Source organism: Apodemus sylvaticus, chromosome 5, assembly GCF_947179515.1.
Source record: "Apodemus sylvaticus chromosome 5, mApoSyl1.1, whole genome shotgun sequence".
In the NCBI taxonomy this organism is placed as follows: domain Eukaryota; kingdom Metazoa; phylum Chordata; class Mammalia; order Rodentia; family Muridae; genus Apodemus; species Apodemus sylvaticus.
The window spans coordinates 42,790,227-42,808,193 of NC_067476.1; the positions used below are offsets into that span (position 1 = coordinate 42,790,227).

At 33.4% G+C, this 17,967-nt stretch overlaps 1 protein-coding gene across 2 annotated transcripts in view; it reads right to left on the reverse strand.

The window, feature by feature from the left end:
• Positions 1–17,967, reverse strand: part of Kcnh7 (potassium voltage-gated channel subfamily H member 7) — a 476,252-nt gene that overhangs the window by 73,351 nt on the left and 384,934 nt on the right. For both annotated transcript variants that reach the window (XM_052181144.1, XM_052181143.1), the window contains exons 7-8: positions 14,415–14,840; positions 4,216–4,615 (exon numbers count right to left, since the gene is read on the reverse strand). In XM_052181144.1, the coding sequence (XP_052037104.1) occupies positions 4,216–4,615; positions 14,415–14,840 (826 nt within the window). The remainder of the gene's footprint in view (positions 1–4,215; positions 4,616–14,414; positions 14,841–17,967) is intronic.

Consider the following 17,967-nt stretch of genomic DNA (forward strand, 5'->3'; position numbering starts at 1 on the left):
GGACTACATTAGTTCTGGTTCTAAGGCTGTATTTTACTAAGATTTCTACTGCACATCTGGATCTTTGGTGAGGCATTCTACTCTGCTGGTTTGAATTTTAATGTCTCTTCTACCTGCATGAGCTCTGAAACTAGTTCAGCTTGTACTTTTGTGTCTCTTTTCTGGGCCTGAGTACTGCTGTTCCATTTGTTTGTGTCTTAGAAGAGATCAGTAGGTCAAGAGATGTCTCTTTTCTTTTCTTTTCCCTTTCTGTATTGTAGATTCCAACATCGTAGCCTCCATGACTTCTAGTCTTCCTTTCTTAGCTGGGTGTGACTCTTGTACTTTCTTAGGAGTACCCCCCTCCCTCCCCCCAGCAATGCTCATCCTGCACGAGTCTCCAGATGGGAAGCACAGGGACATCCTGGTTTTGTTTGTCTGCTTGCTTCTCAGTTTCTAAAAACAGTGACTTCATACATTCTGCTTAGTTTTCTTTTTGTTTGCTAGAAGTCTCAGACTCCAATTGCTCTATCATGGCTAGGCGTAGAACTTCAGTAACTGATACACTAAAACCATGAATTTCTTCTAAGTTCATTGTCAGGCAGGTTTGAGATGGAAGACACTCACTTATACTTTACTAGGTTGTATGTTTTTAAAACCTCAAATGCAAGCACTGTATTTCTGAGAATTTAACAACTTAATTTAGAAATGTAGATATAAATGCATGGGCACAGTCACATTCATATTTGTTCAATGTTCTTTCATTGTCTAATTATGCACACTATTCAAATAAATTCTCCAATCTCTGTTCTACATGCACAATCAGCAATTCAGTAAAGAAAGCAGTTTTAAAACTGTCTATAGATGCTCAAGTTATTTGTATTTACTGAGAAAATTTTTAACAGGCTCTTATCACAGATGACATTTTACATTAAAATTTTGGTTTTGATCTTTAATTTTATGTTAAAACTAGACCCCTCTCTAGGTATGATAAGTGTTTCTTTGTGTGTAAATATTATAAACAATAATAAGCAATAAATATTTGCATATAAGTAACAAAATGTCATTATGCCTGATGACTAAGCAAATTTTATGAGTATTGTTATTTTTGTGCATCAAGTCTTAACTTTGTCTTTCCTCTTATTAATGACATCATGAATAATTATAAAACTCATAAGCAATGCTTAGGAGTCTTTTCTGTGTGACATCAAGCTTTGTCCATCTCATTTTGATTAAGGCTTATAAAAATGAGTCTTCTATTCAAATAAGTGATATAAATGGAATGTGAGTTGACTTTTTTCTGTCCTATTTGAATGTAATTTTCTCTTAAAAGATCAAATTTATCTGTAGAAATCTCATATTTTTTTAAAAGATCAGTCAAGATAGCCTAGTGTTATATTGATTAAAAGAATGAGAAGAGCCAGGAGGTGGCGGTGCACACCTGCAATCCCAGCACTCTGGTAGGCAGAGGCAGGCGGATTTCTGAGTTCGAGGCCAGCCTGTTCTACAGAGTGAGTTCTAGGACAGCCAGGGCTACACAGAGAAACCCTGTCTCGGAAAAAAAAAAAAAAAAAAAAGAAAGAAAGAAAAAAGAGAAAAAGAAAAAAGAAAAAAAGGAATGAGACAATAGTAAGTATTCAAGGAAAGAGCTAAAGAAAAAGGTAAAAGGGGACAATGAAACTTAAAAAGGGGAAGGTGAGCAAGAGAAACTGTTACAACTTCGCAGACATTAGACATGGGTGTAGGTTAAGTAACAGCTAATATATATTTCCAATAGAAAGATTCACATAATAACCCACATGGTGCTTAGGATTTCTAGGTAGTCAGCAGCAAAAATGGCCATGAGTTTTGTATTATTTTTCTAGATATAGGGATACTTTTTTAAAAAAATATACATTAATATTTATTTTACAGATACATTTCATCAAGAACAGATACTTTTTCATTGCTTTGTTTGATAATAATGCAACTAAAATTTTTAACCTTTGTGAAATATATTCAGATGGGTTTTTTCTGCTTTTTTGTTGAGTCTGTGTGTGTATGTGTTCACACATGTATATGTTTACATATATGTATGTGTATATAAACATGTGAAGGGCAGAAGTTGATATTTGATGGTTACCTCAGTTAACCACTTTTCACAATACATATTCTACATATATTCTATATATTTATATTCTACTATATATTATTCCACCATAATTTGTATTTCTTATTAGTTTTACATTTTAATTTTGAGCATGTATGCAACTGTGCATGTATATGTTTTTGAGTGTGTGTGTGTGTGTAATTTAATGTCTTAGAGCTCAGAATGATGTCAGAAGAAAAGCTATTTATAATCAGTAAGAGGGAAACTGGAGGTATAATTGTAATGGTTTTACATATATGAGAGGGACGTGTGTATATGTGTGCATGTGAAGGCCAAGGTGGAGTTTATAGGTGTCAGCACTCTCCTTCCCTCATGTGGGTCTGGAAATTGAACTAAGTTTGTCAAGTTTGATCTGCTGAGCCTTCTCACTGGCTTTTCTATCACATTTTTCATGTCTTTTACTGAATCTGGAGCTCAACAAACCCTCTAGATGGTGAGAAATCCATAAGGGTCCTCCTGTCTCTGCTCGCCTGGTACTGGGGTTACAGGTGTGTCCTGCTTCACCTAGCTTCTCTGTGGATGCTGGAGACCTGGCAAGCTTGTAAAGTCACCTTCCCACCCCTTCTGTGCTTTTCTATTTTTAGTTTTCTCCACCTCCATTGCCTTCTGCATGCCATTCAATCTCTGTGTTTATAGGCAAGAGTGAGATGGGATTGGAAGATCTTGAGGGTTTTTTAAAAATGCATTTTCTCATGAAAATGTTATGGAAATAAAAACATATTTTAGGCAGAGTAGATTACTAAGAGAACTCATTTACATTTCATAAATATGCTTTAACTAAGCACATTTCATTAATTAATACGTTGATATATAAAAATCAATTGCCAAGATCTGTTTTCAACTTTGTGCTCCATCCAAGACCAACATCCCATTGAAGTTGCTATTGTTCTTTGCTCTCATCCAGGTTATCATTAAGGCTTTACATGGTAACTTCAAAAATAATATTAAGTCAACTTCATCTTACCATAAAGTTTTTTGTCCTAAGCAATATGTGTAATACATTATGCTCCTTTGTACTACAGATACTACAGTGTAAAATGTAGTGAATTATGCCAAAAGAAACGCAATTTAAAATCAGTAAGAGGGGAAATTGAAGGAATAATTGCAATGGCTTTAGATATATGAGAGGGATTTATGTGTAGCTGTCTATTTTCTGACTTTACTTAATCATGTCTTGTAATGGAAAATAGCTTTTGGTAATAAATTACAATCACTTTTATATAACAGTGAGTGAACTGCAAGTTTTAGACCCTCAATCTAAAGACTTACATCATTCAAGTTTTATATTCCAGGGTACAAGACAAAATTAATTAATTAATTGCAGAGAATGGTGTCTTCTTTACTAACATTTAAGAATTCAACCAACTACGAACAAAAAATATTTTCAAAAAGTTGTCTGTACTGAACATGCCCAAACATTTTTCTCAGTCCTCCTCATGCAACTTAAGTGATATTTATGTCATGTTAGGAACTATATGAAATCTAGAAGTGAATTGATATATACATGAAGATATTTTTGTGTTAAAGGCATTTTTGTGATATTATTTTTAAAAATAATTTTTCAAATTTTATTTATTTTTATGTTTACATGTGAGTGAATACATGTGTTGGTTTGTACTGAGTTCATTTCTTGTATTCTCAGAGGTCAGAAGAGGGCATCTGATTGGGTCCAGAGTAACTGGAGGTTGTGGGTGCTAGACAGGTTCCTATGCTAGAGTAGCAAGTGTTCTTAACCACTCAGCCATAGCTAGAGTCCTCAATGGGATATTATTTTATATTAAGGACTTGAGGGTGGTACTCAGGTTCAAACAACGTTGGGAGGCCCTAAAACTAACCCTGGGCTCACCAAGGGATGGATTTATTTTATATTGACATTAAAGTAAGTTCCAAGAGAAGAATAGGGAAAGAATTTTTGTTTCTTCACTTCCCAGTTAAAAAAAATCATCCTTTATAAAATATAGTATCCATATGTGTAGTCCCCCTATTTCTACAGTTTCCATAATATTGCTTCATTCTCTATGTTCTAGATATACCAATTTTGTGCTATTATTTTATCCTTACAGAGAGCAAAAGAGAAATCTACTTACAGCCAATCAACATGACACAAATGGAAAAGATTTTCTCCGAATTGGTGTTAGGAGACACATTTCCAAATCCTACACTGGTTAGACTGCTGAAGGTAAAATAAAGTGCCGTGACGTATTTGTCTTTAATGGACGGTCCAGAACTCGAGTCACTGTCATTGTAACGTTTCCCAATTTGTGTTCCTAAGGAATCCAACCATCCAATTTTGTCAGTCAGATAGGGCCTCTCTACATTCCCAATCGCATACCAGATGCAAGCCAGCCAGTGGGCAATCAGGGCAAATATGCACATCAAGAGCATTAGAACAGCGGCGCCATATTCTGAGTATCGGTCCAGTTTCCTGGCTACGCGCACAAGACGCAGGAGACGTGCAGTCTTCAAAAGACCAATTAGTGTTGTTGTCTGTGGAAATAAAAATGTACGGTCAGAAACAGTTGTGAGCAATCGAAAGTATGTTCATGTAAGGCAGACTTGTTAACAGAAAATGGGAGTACAGCCTCAGAGTGGAATAAGGTAGGAAGATTAGTTCTTCATCCAAAGAATTTTGAATCCACTTTGATAAATATGTGGTTCATTAATCCAGTGTCTTGGCATACAAGATTCATGGAATGAGAATCTGCCTTCCCAAGATCTATGAAAGTGACTTCCACATGGTATATACTTCTAACATGTTCCTTCCTCAATCAATGTCCAGGGAATTGATTGTGAGTGAGTCTACCAGCCACCACACACTCACAGTGTTGAAGGGAAGTACTCTCTAACAAAGGCAGACAATTATTTATAGACAAGATCTTCTCTCTAATGAAGAGCTACAAAATCTGCTATTTCTTTGGGAAGAGACAGAGTGAGAAATCAGATCTTGGTATTAGCAATTGCATGGGATTGGGTATTTGCTGAAGTTGAAAAACACCTGATTAATGTTAAGGAGCCATTGGATAAGTGTACACACCATTTATAATTTATATTTAAATGAAAATTTATTTTTCCTTCCTGAGTGCATCAAATTCATAAATCATTTCTTGCTATCCTGATTCCATAATTGCATTTTGGAATATGGTATGTGTTAACTAAGTGCATGATTGTTACTGACCAGGTATTTAATGATAGGATACTTTTGCATAATAATAGGATATTTCACTGGCTGTCAGGAATTGAAATCTGATAAGTACAAATTACAAGTTCATTTCTTATGTTTCCTAAATAATGTCAACTATAAGTACTGTATAGTTCACAGAGCATATAATTATTCCATAGTTACATGGTGCTTACCAATCAATTATTGAGTCATTTTTATCTCTTCATTATGGTGTTTATTTTACAAAGTACATCCAAATGTGTTAAGAATGTTAATGTTTTAATTGAGGAAATAGCATGTGGAGTAACTATCACCCCATAGCTATGGATATTTTTTAGTGAAAGAAATTACTAAGTATACAGGACTTTTTTTATGGAAACATCATAGAGATAATCTCTTTTCCCCTTTGCTGTACTCTAGCAGTCACAAGCAAAGGAGAATCCTTTAGTCTCCCTTGAGATCAATTCTGCAAAACTGGAACCTTCCAAAGGTGAGAGGAGCTTTCAGAGCTTGGATAGACTTCTCATAACTGGATTTTTGTTTTGTTTGCCTTGGTTGTGCTAAAGGTAAGTTATTATTTTTCACAGTGAAATGCAGAAAACAGTTTTTCTTTCTTCACAAATTTGAAGACATATATGCCCCTTTAATGGACTCTAGAATTTATGATAGCTTTACATGGTTCAGTGGAAGTAAGGTATATGTCTCTATTTGTAGCATCAATTTTACTTTGGTTGTTATGTGTAAGGCATTTTGAATAGGAAGACTTAGGACTAAGTTCTAATTGTTACTAATATGTCATGTTGGACGGGTTATTCCTTGATCTCGAGCTTCAGTTATTCTATACACGGGAATATGATATCTATAGGTTTGTAGGAAATATCCAATAAATGGTAGCTCTTTATGTCTCTATTAAATATCTATTTACATTTCTGTTTCTAGTAGTAGGAACTTTATGCTATAAACGATGATGATATGGAGGAACCCATAGCTCCAGCTTCATATGTAGCAGAGGATGGTCTTTTCAGACATCGATGAGAGGAGAGGCCATTGGTCCTGTGAGGGCTCGATGCCCCAGTGTAGGGGAAAGCCAGGTCAGGAAAGTGGAAGGGGGTTTGGTTTGTAAGCTGGGAGAGGGGCATGGGAGAGGGGGTCTTCTGAGGGGTAATGAGGAAAGGAGACATCATTTGAAATGTCAATAAAGCAAACACCTAATTAAAAAAAAGGTGATGATAGAGATTCCACACTTTCCAAAGATATGACACAGTCACTGGGAATCTTAAACAGAGTCTTGCAACATGGGCCATACAGCTCCTCAGATAATGGCTGTGTCTTTCACAGATAAGGACTTCAGTCAAGTACATGGTTACCAGACTCTTTTAGCAGAAGTCACCTTTGTCAAAGTCTTACCACTTTTGGATAGTTCAGACTCTTGAATTTATTTCTTTTCTTAATACAACTACCGATTTACCCAAGTTTTAGAACAAGAGCTGTGTAAAGTTTATTGTGAAATTCTTATTTGGTTTTAGAATAAAATGCTTCAAAATAATTGAAATATTATGCAAATTCACAGAGTAGTATGTTAAATCAAGGAAAATTCTTTGCAATACATGGACAATTTTCATAATGGGTTGTGAAGCAGTAGAACAGTTCTGACGTTATCAAAAGGAAAACAATACAAATCTGCTGTGCATGCTTCTTACACTCTCACATTCCCATCTTAAACTCTCAAAAAATTCTCCTATATTAATTAACAATAAAAAAAATTATATGACACTAAGGACTTCTAAGAATATAAATGAAGATAACTTACATGATCATGCACAAATGACATATGGTCTGGGGAAAAACATGTAAAAAGTATGGTGTGATAAAGCTTTAGCGTCCTTCACATTTTCCAGACATGATAATTAGAGTAATAATAAGGGGAAGGAGGGGCAGGAGGTAAAGGAGAACAAAGAGCAGGAGTGGAAGAAGAGGTGGGAGGAAAGGAAAAGAAGCAGGTGGGAGGAGGGGAGATTAGGGAGCAGTTGAAATTGTTTCATTGTGAGGAGGGGCGAGTGAACAATGACTCCAACAGTCATTCACAGCTCTGTAACATTTACCCAAGCACAACTACATAACTACAGCACACCACCATTGTGTGCCTCATTTCTATTGACAATGCTGAAACGCACTTGAGTCTTCTTTGCTAGTGAGCCTAGTGTGTACTGCTACAATGTCTTGTCTGAGATGTAGGAAGAAGGAAACTGATAGTATCAAATTTCTGAGGCAATAGACCCACATATTTCTAATCTCCTCTTGCTGAATAACTCTTGGGAAACATCTTTTTAAAAGAATATGAACTAAACAGATCCCAAAATGTGATTATTTTTATAAATATGGTAATAACATAGATAAGAAGCGTGCACTTCTACAGTAGTTGAAGAGAGGTAGTTTGCTAATCTTACCTATGATAAGGGACCTATCTATAGTAATGAAGACACAAGGGAGTCTATAATATCAAACTTCATCTTATACTGTGCTATCTAGAACTCAGCTCATTTATTATGTTTGAAAAGTAGTTCAAATTTTTCTCGACTTTCATAGTAAATAAACTTTATTTATACAAGATTTTCATTTTAAATGACCTTTTTGTACTTTTTTATTTTGAAAAATTTTCTACACAAATACAATTATTTATATTACTTAAACAATGAGTATAATCCAATTATAATGTTTTTAAAAATATCTACTACTTATTAAAGATCCTAAATCTATTCTGATATTGGTGGAAGTTAGGTTATCTCATTAAATAAATGATTTTTTTTGATTAAACATGCAACTATACTTGTGGAAGTATGTTTATCACAACTAGACTAAATAAGATTACATTAATTTTAATTAAGGAACATTATATAATAAATCAGTCAATATTCACTTTTAATGCTGTGAACCTTTGTGAAAGACTAAAATTAGGTAATTCTAATCTGGGTTAACATCTCTTCTCAGGAATAAATCTGTCTTCAACTAAATTGCAAAAGGCTTACTAATAAGAAAAGGCTATATGGCAAAAAATTTAAATCTACCTTACTTTGTGAGTTTATATAAGTTTGAGTTTATATAAAAAACTTATATTAAATGTTAATATATTTACTAAACTTTGTTCAGATTTACTTATTAAATATTAGTGTTTGGATAAGTTATGGCAATCATTCTTTAAGTAGTGACAAAACATACACATATTCTTTTTTATTTTGTCAAAGGGACTATAGAGTCAGTCATCATTGAAACATTCAGGTTAATGAATCATTCTATCCCACTTCCCAAGGAAAAGGGGGTATAACAGGGAGACAGTAACATTTGCAATTATAAATTTCATGATTCCACATTCACTTTTGTTGCTTTCAATTTTATTCCAGGTAATTGCCATTCAAGTCTATACCTTAGACACCATTAACATTAGACTTACTTAAACACCATTAACATTAGACTTACTTAATGCCATTTCATTCAGTGATATCATTGTCTAGTTTCTGATTCTTCCTTTCAGCGTGTCTAATATTTTTCAACTTGTGTTAGGTCAGGTTTATTAATATTCTCAAATATCCATATCTAGTTATATGTAGAACCTTGTGGAATTATCTAACATTTCTTTATTCATATCAGATGTCTTAATTGTTTCTATTAATTATGAGCTCTAAGCCAAAGATTCTTCAGTGTTGCTGGGGAATTCCTTTCAATATTTAACAATCTTAATGATTGATAGACTTACTGTATTTCATAGTAATTATGCTATCATACTATAATATTATATCTCTTCCTATTTCATTGCACTAACATAGAAATGGGTCATCAAATGATTGTAGGTTTTAACAGACAAATAAAAGATTGCATAGAGAAGAATGAATGATGTCTCACTTGAATTGAAATTTGGGTTTTTAACCAAGGAAAAATTGCATTTTATACCATCTCTATCATTTCATACCAAATCACATACAAATGATATATAAATTATCAACATAAAAACATGTTTCCAACTGTACATCTTATATTTATGCCACTTGTCATGGTTGAGAGTTGAGAGTATGATTAAAGCTTCAAGTGAAAGGCATAGGGAAATTTTTGTAAAATTTCCAAAGACTATCTAAAGAGGGAAAAGTAGCTATGTTATTATAGAAATGCATATGTGTGCATATTTTCAAGTTATGATGTTATTTCAAGTGGAATATGAATCTCACTTGCATAATGAAGTCTAGTAATTAATGATATCTATCATAAAGATCAGTAGATACTCAGAATTTCTACAGAAGGCTACTAATGTTTTCTGTATATTCACTCCACAGTTCATCTCTTAGAATAATGAGTGAAACTTTTATTTTTTTGTGAGCAGAAATTCAATGTTACTATTGGAATTTTGCTGCAAATAGCCCTTAGTTATCTTGATTCCAAAGCCTTTCCTGCATGCATCCAGAATTCATTAAAAAAATCACTAAAGCATGAATCAGAAGTCAACAAAGCAAGTAACTGAAAATTAGAATTTTAATTTTCAGGGGAAGAAGGAGATAATGACCTGTGTTACAAAGCAGAGTTCTCTGGATTCTAAATGTTAATGGCTCAAAAATTTGCCATGGATAAACCAAATACCGGGAAATCTGAGGCAGACAATCAAAGCTGACTCTCTGGTGACAAAGGGAATGATATTGTATTTTAGCATCACTGATGTTGAAGGAAATCATGGCAATGTCATGCTTGATGAGGAGTCACAGAGTTATTTCTCATTTTGGATGATTTTAATGTCAGTAAGATATTAACAAGAACAATCCCAGCAATAATCACTTTGCTCAATGTGTTTGCAACAGTGAAGGAGATCCTTTAGTTATTACTAACCACACTGATTTACAGTAAAAATTATTTATGTTTATTATGTTATCTTGAAAAAAATTAAGCAATTGTGCCTTCCTTAGTAAAATCATATTGTCACATTGTCCTATTGTTAATATATGTTTCATCTATAAAATGGTATGTTTACAAAAATGAATTTTGTGTTGAATATAAATAAAATTAAAGTATTATAGTTTGACATTCAGAAGAGGGAAGAAATTGTTTAATTGACATTGAGAAAATCATTGTTCTCCAACCTGACTGATGATGCTAAAACATGAGAAAAAAAATCATTCAAATAATTCAGCAAGAAACTGCCTCAAACATTTAATTAGGAGAAAAGCACATCTTAATTTGCTTATGTATATTTGCATATAGTTCCTGGAAATGTTCACCCATGAGTGATTAAAAACCCTCAACGTTTGTATTCCAGAGGTGGCCACCACATTTATATGTTTAAACAACACAATTAAAGCAGAAAATCTTGAGTTTTAAAGCCTTTCTTCCTACCAATTGTGAATCTTCAGCATGTGTATGCATGTTCGTTTGTATCTGTGTACCTACTGAAACAGTGTTTTGTTGAGTAGCCCAGGATGGTTTCTTTCATATGCTTAGGTCATGGGCATGTATGGCCATGCCTAGTTTCTAGACTCTTTTAAACATCCACACAGAAATTCATGCATAAGCCTGATATGAAAGCACTGATTCAAACCAACCGTTACTGTGATCATATCTGACTTTTAATATAAAGACTGCCTTCTCTTTTATGGCCATGTATCTTTCTAGTTGCAGATAGGGTGCCTGATTTGCCCCCCGACCATCTGTGGTTGTATGACTAATAGGCAGCTCATACTTATGATGGCCAAACATTTCACAATACACTTTTTTCCTTCACAATACACCTTTTTCTCCCCATAATTTTACCATCTAGATAAGGGTATTACTCTCTTTAAGTTCCTTATCAAAGCACCCTCTCTCTCCTCCCTCCTTCCACCTGAATAATTCAACAAGTGAACTACAAAAAATGTTTTGAATCATCCATAGTTCTTATTTTTCATTTATTTTTCTTTCTTTCTTAATGGATATTTAATTAACTGACAATTTCTTATAGATGACATTCAAAATATGCCACATATTTACCTATTTTTCTACACCTCTATTGTGTCATGTGTCCATGCTGCTTTCTCATCCATCCTACATCACAGTGTAGGCTTGAGTCTGGGTCCCTTGCTCTTAATTCGACTGTCCAGCACCCAGAGAACAGTCCGCACAATCTTTTCACATGTCAATCAAAGTCAGTTCCATTCCAAAGAGTCTCAGTGAAACCACAATAAATAAATCTCGTGCCTCTTTGTGATTTAGTTCTCATATCTAAGCACCTCATGTCTGGTTGGATTTAACCTTGCTGTTCCTGGGGTTTTTCTTTTTACTTCTGTTCTTCTAATTTTCCAAACCCGATAATCAAGTGAGGAAATGCTACAACTGTTTCCTTTTGTTTGCAATGCTTTGTTTGCATTGTAGTCTTATATGGGTGGAAATTCCTTGAAAATCTCAATTCTAATGACCTTTCATTAATCTTCTTTCCTAGTCTCCCGCTCTGTATTAGTCACAGGTGGAATTATTATTCCACCTGATTTGTGTAACTTCTCTATTTACTGAGAAATGTAAGTTCATGGAGAGCAGAATCATATCTATTTGATTGACCTCTGAATCTAGAATTGTGCCTGCTGCTTTGAAGGTTACTGAGCAAACATTAGATGATGAATGAGGTATACCCATGACTAAGGAACCCAATTAATGACCTCTACAAAATTGTAATAATAATTTAACTTCCTAGGCTTGGTATCAGGGGAAATACTTTTGGTAGTTAATTGTACTTCAAAAAATTTACAGTAAACACTGTTTTAGATTTTAATTTACTTCCTAGTAAAATGAGATGAGTAGAAATTATGATTCCTAAAAGAGTCTCCAAACAAACAAAATTTTACAGCTTCTAAATAAATTTTCAGTGTCCTGCTAGCAATTGGCATATGTAAAGCCAAATATTTTCAAATTTATTAACTGTTTTCAAAATTTCCCCACTCTATAAACTTTGACTTCTTCACTTTTCTCTTCATCCTACTTTTTCTTAGGATTTCACCATATAAATCTTTCAAACATTTTCTTGCTTTAATTTAGTTAACAGTCTTTTTGATGTAGTGATTATTTGAATTCCATATATTAAAGATATTTTACATTTTCAAATTGCATAGAAACTGAAGTTAAAAGAGTTTAGCATTGAATCTTTCTGAATGGCTGTAATTAGCATATTTGTATATCTACTATTTTGATTATTATTGATTGAATATCATGAGTACATTAGCTTTTTCTAATATTCTATTTCCTACTCATTTGTTTTCCAGAGTCTAATTCACTCTTAGTGCATATAAATAGAATTAATATACTCTCTCTCTCTCTCTCTCTCTCTCTCTCTCTCTCTCTCTCACACACACACACACACACACAAACATACACACACACAAACAAACACACACATACAAACAACTCAATCTTTTGAAACAGTGAAGTTTTATTCTACAATTTATCAGGAAAAAATTGTGCAAAAAATATTATGTATCTCCCATTATAAGAAATTCAAAGATAAATATTAATGATGAAATATTTTATATTTTTGTCTTTTAGTTACAACCGAAATCAGAAATTATCATTAAAATGTGTTTAACAACTATTTTATTTTTATTTCATATGTGTTATCTCATTTTAGTCTCTAAACAAATATTAACAAGGAATATGATTTTATTAACATTCTTTTGCATATTATTAAAGGGTTCTGAGAATTTGTCATATTCCACGGTCCTGAGTTCAACTAACCTACAGTTTGATCAATCTTCCAGTAGAAGGAGAGACTTAATGTTAAAGTTACTGATTTCCCCTGGTAGACAAGTACCCCTTTGTCCTTAAATCTTCAGTGATTAGGAAGCAAGTATATGTTTGAATCTCCCTTTTTTCTTTCTCTTGAAATATACAAATTTACAAACAAAACAAATATGGGGTGGAATTATTAGGTAGAAAAAGACACCGAGTTATTCAAAGTTTCAGCACATTGACTTTATTTCTTTTTAGTTATCTCTCTTGGAGTTACTAGCTAATTTGATGGTTAGTTTTAATCATTAAACTGTCAATTTAACACAGTTGCAACAATGAATTATGTAAATGGCATGTGTGGCATGCCTATAGGAAAATAGACTTTTGAATATACCGATTGATGTTGGAAGACCCAGCATAAAGTGGGTGGCACCATTCCCTGGGTTTGGGTCCAGAATTGTACAACTGTATAACAAGCAGCAAAACAGTAAGGATGCACACACCCATTCTCTCTTTGCCCTTGGCTGTGGTTTTCACTAGGTGCTTCAATTTCCTGATGAGTTGGCTTTTCCACACTGATTTAATAGAACCCAGACTAATAGAGCCCAAGTAAGCCTGATGTCCTGTAATTTGTTTTTTGGTCTAGGTATTTTATCAAAGCCTTAGAAAGGAAACTAAGACACCCAACTTCTATAAATCTTTTCATTATATAAATACTTATATAGTATAATAATTAGGGATAATTAAATAAAAGGGGCATCAGCTATATCTGGCACAAAGATTCTTTGAAAGATCTGATTATTTTAATGGACTGCTAATTCAGAACACACACTCAATATCTATCTATCTATCTATCTATCTATCTATCTATCTATCTACCTACCTATCTATCTATTTTTCATCTATCCATCCATCTGTTTCCTTGAAGTTTCCAACTTTATGAGGTACTAGCAATATACATTAAGTATTTTTCCAAGAAGAGAGCTAGAAGTGAAAGTTTTGATAAAAGAATTTCATAAGGTGCCATATTTATCATAGTTTGTACAAATAACACATCTCTTTTTGACCTGCATCCTAATAGCTTTGTACTCAAGAATTAAATCTGCAGGATTTTACTTGCTAGGGTTATACTGCATGCTCTGTGTACTTGTTTTAAAAATTTAAGTTGTTGGTCTACAGCATGGAGAGTATTTTTGTATTTTTTTTGCAAATATAGATGAAATTTCAATTATTCACAACAGAAAAATTGCTTCATTTCATGTTATGGCATTTTCAGGTGAAAATGAATTTCATCTTTAGAAAGTAGGAACTTCCAAAGCAACTACTTTCTCTTGCAGTTAAGGTAGATTTACTTTTACAATTGCAGTCTTTCAGAAAATAAAATTCTTAAGCAGCTCTTACCTCATCAGAACCTGATCCAAAAATCAGCAAGTCAAAAGGAATGGCTGCGACCATGTCAATCAGGAACCAGCCTTTGAAATAGTGTATTGCGATTTTGGCAGGGTCACTTACCACCTCTTCATTCTGATTTACATAGGTCGTTCTGAAGTTTATTAGAATGTCTATAATAAACATGATATCCACAATCAAGTCTACCACATTCAAAGGGCTACAAGAATAGCCACATTCTCGTCTTTTCTGTTCCTCTCTGTCGTTGAGGAGAAAGGCTGCAGAGTAGGGGGTGAATATAGCAGTATAAATGACCAATAGTAAAATGAGCCAATCCCAGACTGCTTTGAAAGGACTGTAGTGCAATATTGTAAATTTGTTGATGCGAGGCGTCTGCAGCTTGTATTCTGGCAAGACATCTGCTCCCAAAGAAAGAACCTGAGTATAGGAAAGAAAGGTATACACTTGTAAAAATAATATTATAAATTATGTCGGACCTACAAGAATATTAAGGCAATTACACAATATGATGAGTAGGAAGAAGTCATGTTATTTTGAGGTATGAAAAGCACACATACATTTAAATGAATCTGTATAATGATTATTTTGCAGTTTAAGAAATGCCAATAATATTTCTTCATAAATAAATTTTTCACTAAAATTTAATGCATATTTTTTCTGAGACATCAAGGGATTGTTAATGTTTCTTTTAAACAAAGTAGATGCAAGTTTTTTAGAAATACAAAAATAAGTCTACTTAAATATTTCAGTTATCAAACATAGGAAAGTAGTGGTTGTAAAGACTAGAATAAATCTATCTATCTATCTATCTATCTATCTATCTATCTATCTATCTGGATTTGACTTGGCCATACTAATTAATACTTACATCTTAATAAATTAGTTGAGAAATGAAATCTTGATAAACCTACTCAGATCTTTAGTTAAACATGATTTTTCTCCTTGTAATTTTTTAAAAAAATATGATCAAAAGCAAATAATACTAAAATACACTGAAATGAGTGTTTTCCTTAGCTATTTTATATTCTGGGGCAAATAGATTTATCCAAAAATGTCCCTAGAATTAGAGAACTGCACAGGGGTAATGTTTCAGAGTTCTCTAGATTATTAACTGGAATTTTTTGTAAGATTTTTATCTACCAAGTGGCCTGCAAATACTAGGATATAGTCTACTTAATAAAGTGACAGGTAATCTGAAATAATTCAGCTTTATAGTTTTAGTTTATTTGAGAATAACAATGCTAAACTTGAGTTGTCTAAAGTAAACTCAGGATTTTGTGATTTCTAAAAACAAGTTTATAAAATCAATATTCCAAACAAAACAGTTTTTAGCTATCCAATGTGCTTTTAAACGGAGAATGTGAAAAACAATACAGTCCCTTAATATTCCACATGTGCACAATGGCTCAATATATGAAATAGTTTACTAAGTATATAAACTAGATTCTTCTCAATAGCAAATATACTACTGGCTTTATGATGTATACTAATGAACTTTCTTGGACATATTTCAATATTCAATTTAATTTTTATTGTCATATCTCATACTTTGCTTCCTCATGCAACAAGCTATTATCCCTCCCTTATAATAAACTTGAAAAGTTAAACTCAAATCTATTATGACATAACTATTAAAAATAACATAGAAACTTAGCTAAAATAGGCAAAACTGGTTATATAATAGCTAAACTAATTTAAATTGCTTTGGAAAATAAGAGTTTAATCTGATTATTTATCCAGAGCACAGTAATTTTGAATTAATAAATGTATGGAGGAAATGGAAAGTTACCTCACACTATGGTAAAAAATGACATGAAAAGCATAAGAGCAACTTAATATCGGGAGAAGTGATTTAATATTTCTATAATATTAAAAACTCTTAGAGTCCAAGATGTGCTAATATACAAGTGTACTACTTTCAAAATCTAAATGGGTAAAATGGGTAAATAGATATAAACCAAAGTTTAGCTTAATATCTACTTACCACTTGGAAAAAGCAAATTAGATAGAACACAACAGTGATTATATTCAACCTAGAAAGCTAGTGTGTAGCATCTTGGTTGAAAAATGTGGATCATCTATCAGGCCCTCATGTAACCCAATATGTCTTTCTCATAAAACACAGACTCCCTATCTTAAACAAAGAAAAATTTAAAACAAACCTTACTTCAGCTATAAAGATCTAAAAATATCAACTGTTCTTTTTCTCCATTTTCCTTTGCATTAGATTTCTGTGTGCTCATTGGTTACTCCAACAACTCTATACTGTTGAAACCTTTAAGCTAAGAAGATCTTCCTAATTCTCAACCCCACAAATTCTCCTCATAGAGGAGTATATAAAGAAAACACCATGGACAACAAAACGTTTTGTTTACAAAGAGAGATGAACATTCTGGGATTTCTTAAGGTTTGGTTGGCTTGCTTCAGATACAACCCCCTACAGAGGGTACCTGTGTTTGATCCAGCTGATGTATGAATTAGAATGCACACAACATTTTGGAACTTCCCCTGAAGAATAAAACTGTGGCTGGAACTCTTTTCCTTCCACACTAACATTTGATGGTTAGGTGTCCACTGTCCTTAATGTAATGGCATTGGAGGAGAATGGGAGGCTTTTGAGCTCTCTTTTACACCATATCTGTGAGTGGGGATGGTGCAGAGGGTGGATAGGGGATCTTTGTAGAAGACTCAGGAAAAGATGGCAGCTTTGTTGAGACTTCGAATACAAGTAAAAATTTGGCAGTGTAGGGGCAGTGTAGGGGCATGGAGAGGTTGAAGGTGAAACACACTGCAGGAGGAGGGATGGAATCATTGAAGTGAAGGAAGCACAAAAGGAGATGTTGCATTTTGAGGAATTATATACTGACAAATGCTGTACAGAAGAGTAAAACACAGGAGGCAGTGGTGGAGGACAGCAGTGGGAAAGCATAGATTGCAGACTGAAGACTCTAATGCGATGTGGCACAGACTGCAGGATTGAGCTTTAGGGCAATGTTTATTACATTTAATATGCAAACTTCTTTTAAAGGGAAATATATTTCATTTATGTTAATGATAATTATAATTTTAAAAACCTAAACATAGTAGTGATAGCACATGCCTTTAATTCCAGCACTCAGGAAGTGGAGGCAGATGGATCCATGAATTTGAGGTCAGCCCTGGTCTACAGAGCTAGTTCCAGGACAGTCAGGGCTATACAGAGAAATCCTGTCTCAAAAAACAAAAACAAAACAAAACAAAAAACCCAAAAATGCTTGGCTTAGCTTATACCTCTTAGTATGACTATTATAATTTGTACTTCTCAAAATATATTTATGACCTAATTCAGAGTATCTGTAAATGTGACCTTAGAGATTTGGCTTCTCCCCAACCTCAGACTATTGAGAAGAAAACACTGATCTGCACCATATAGGTTTGCAAGTTATGAGAGAATAAAATTCCATTGTTTTAATAAAACATTTTAATGCTTTATCATCTTCAGCCATTGGGAACTAACAAAATGCCAAAAATGAAAACAGATGAATTATAAAATACCATCATTGAA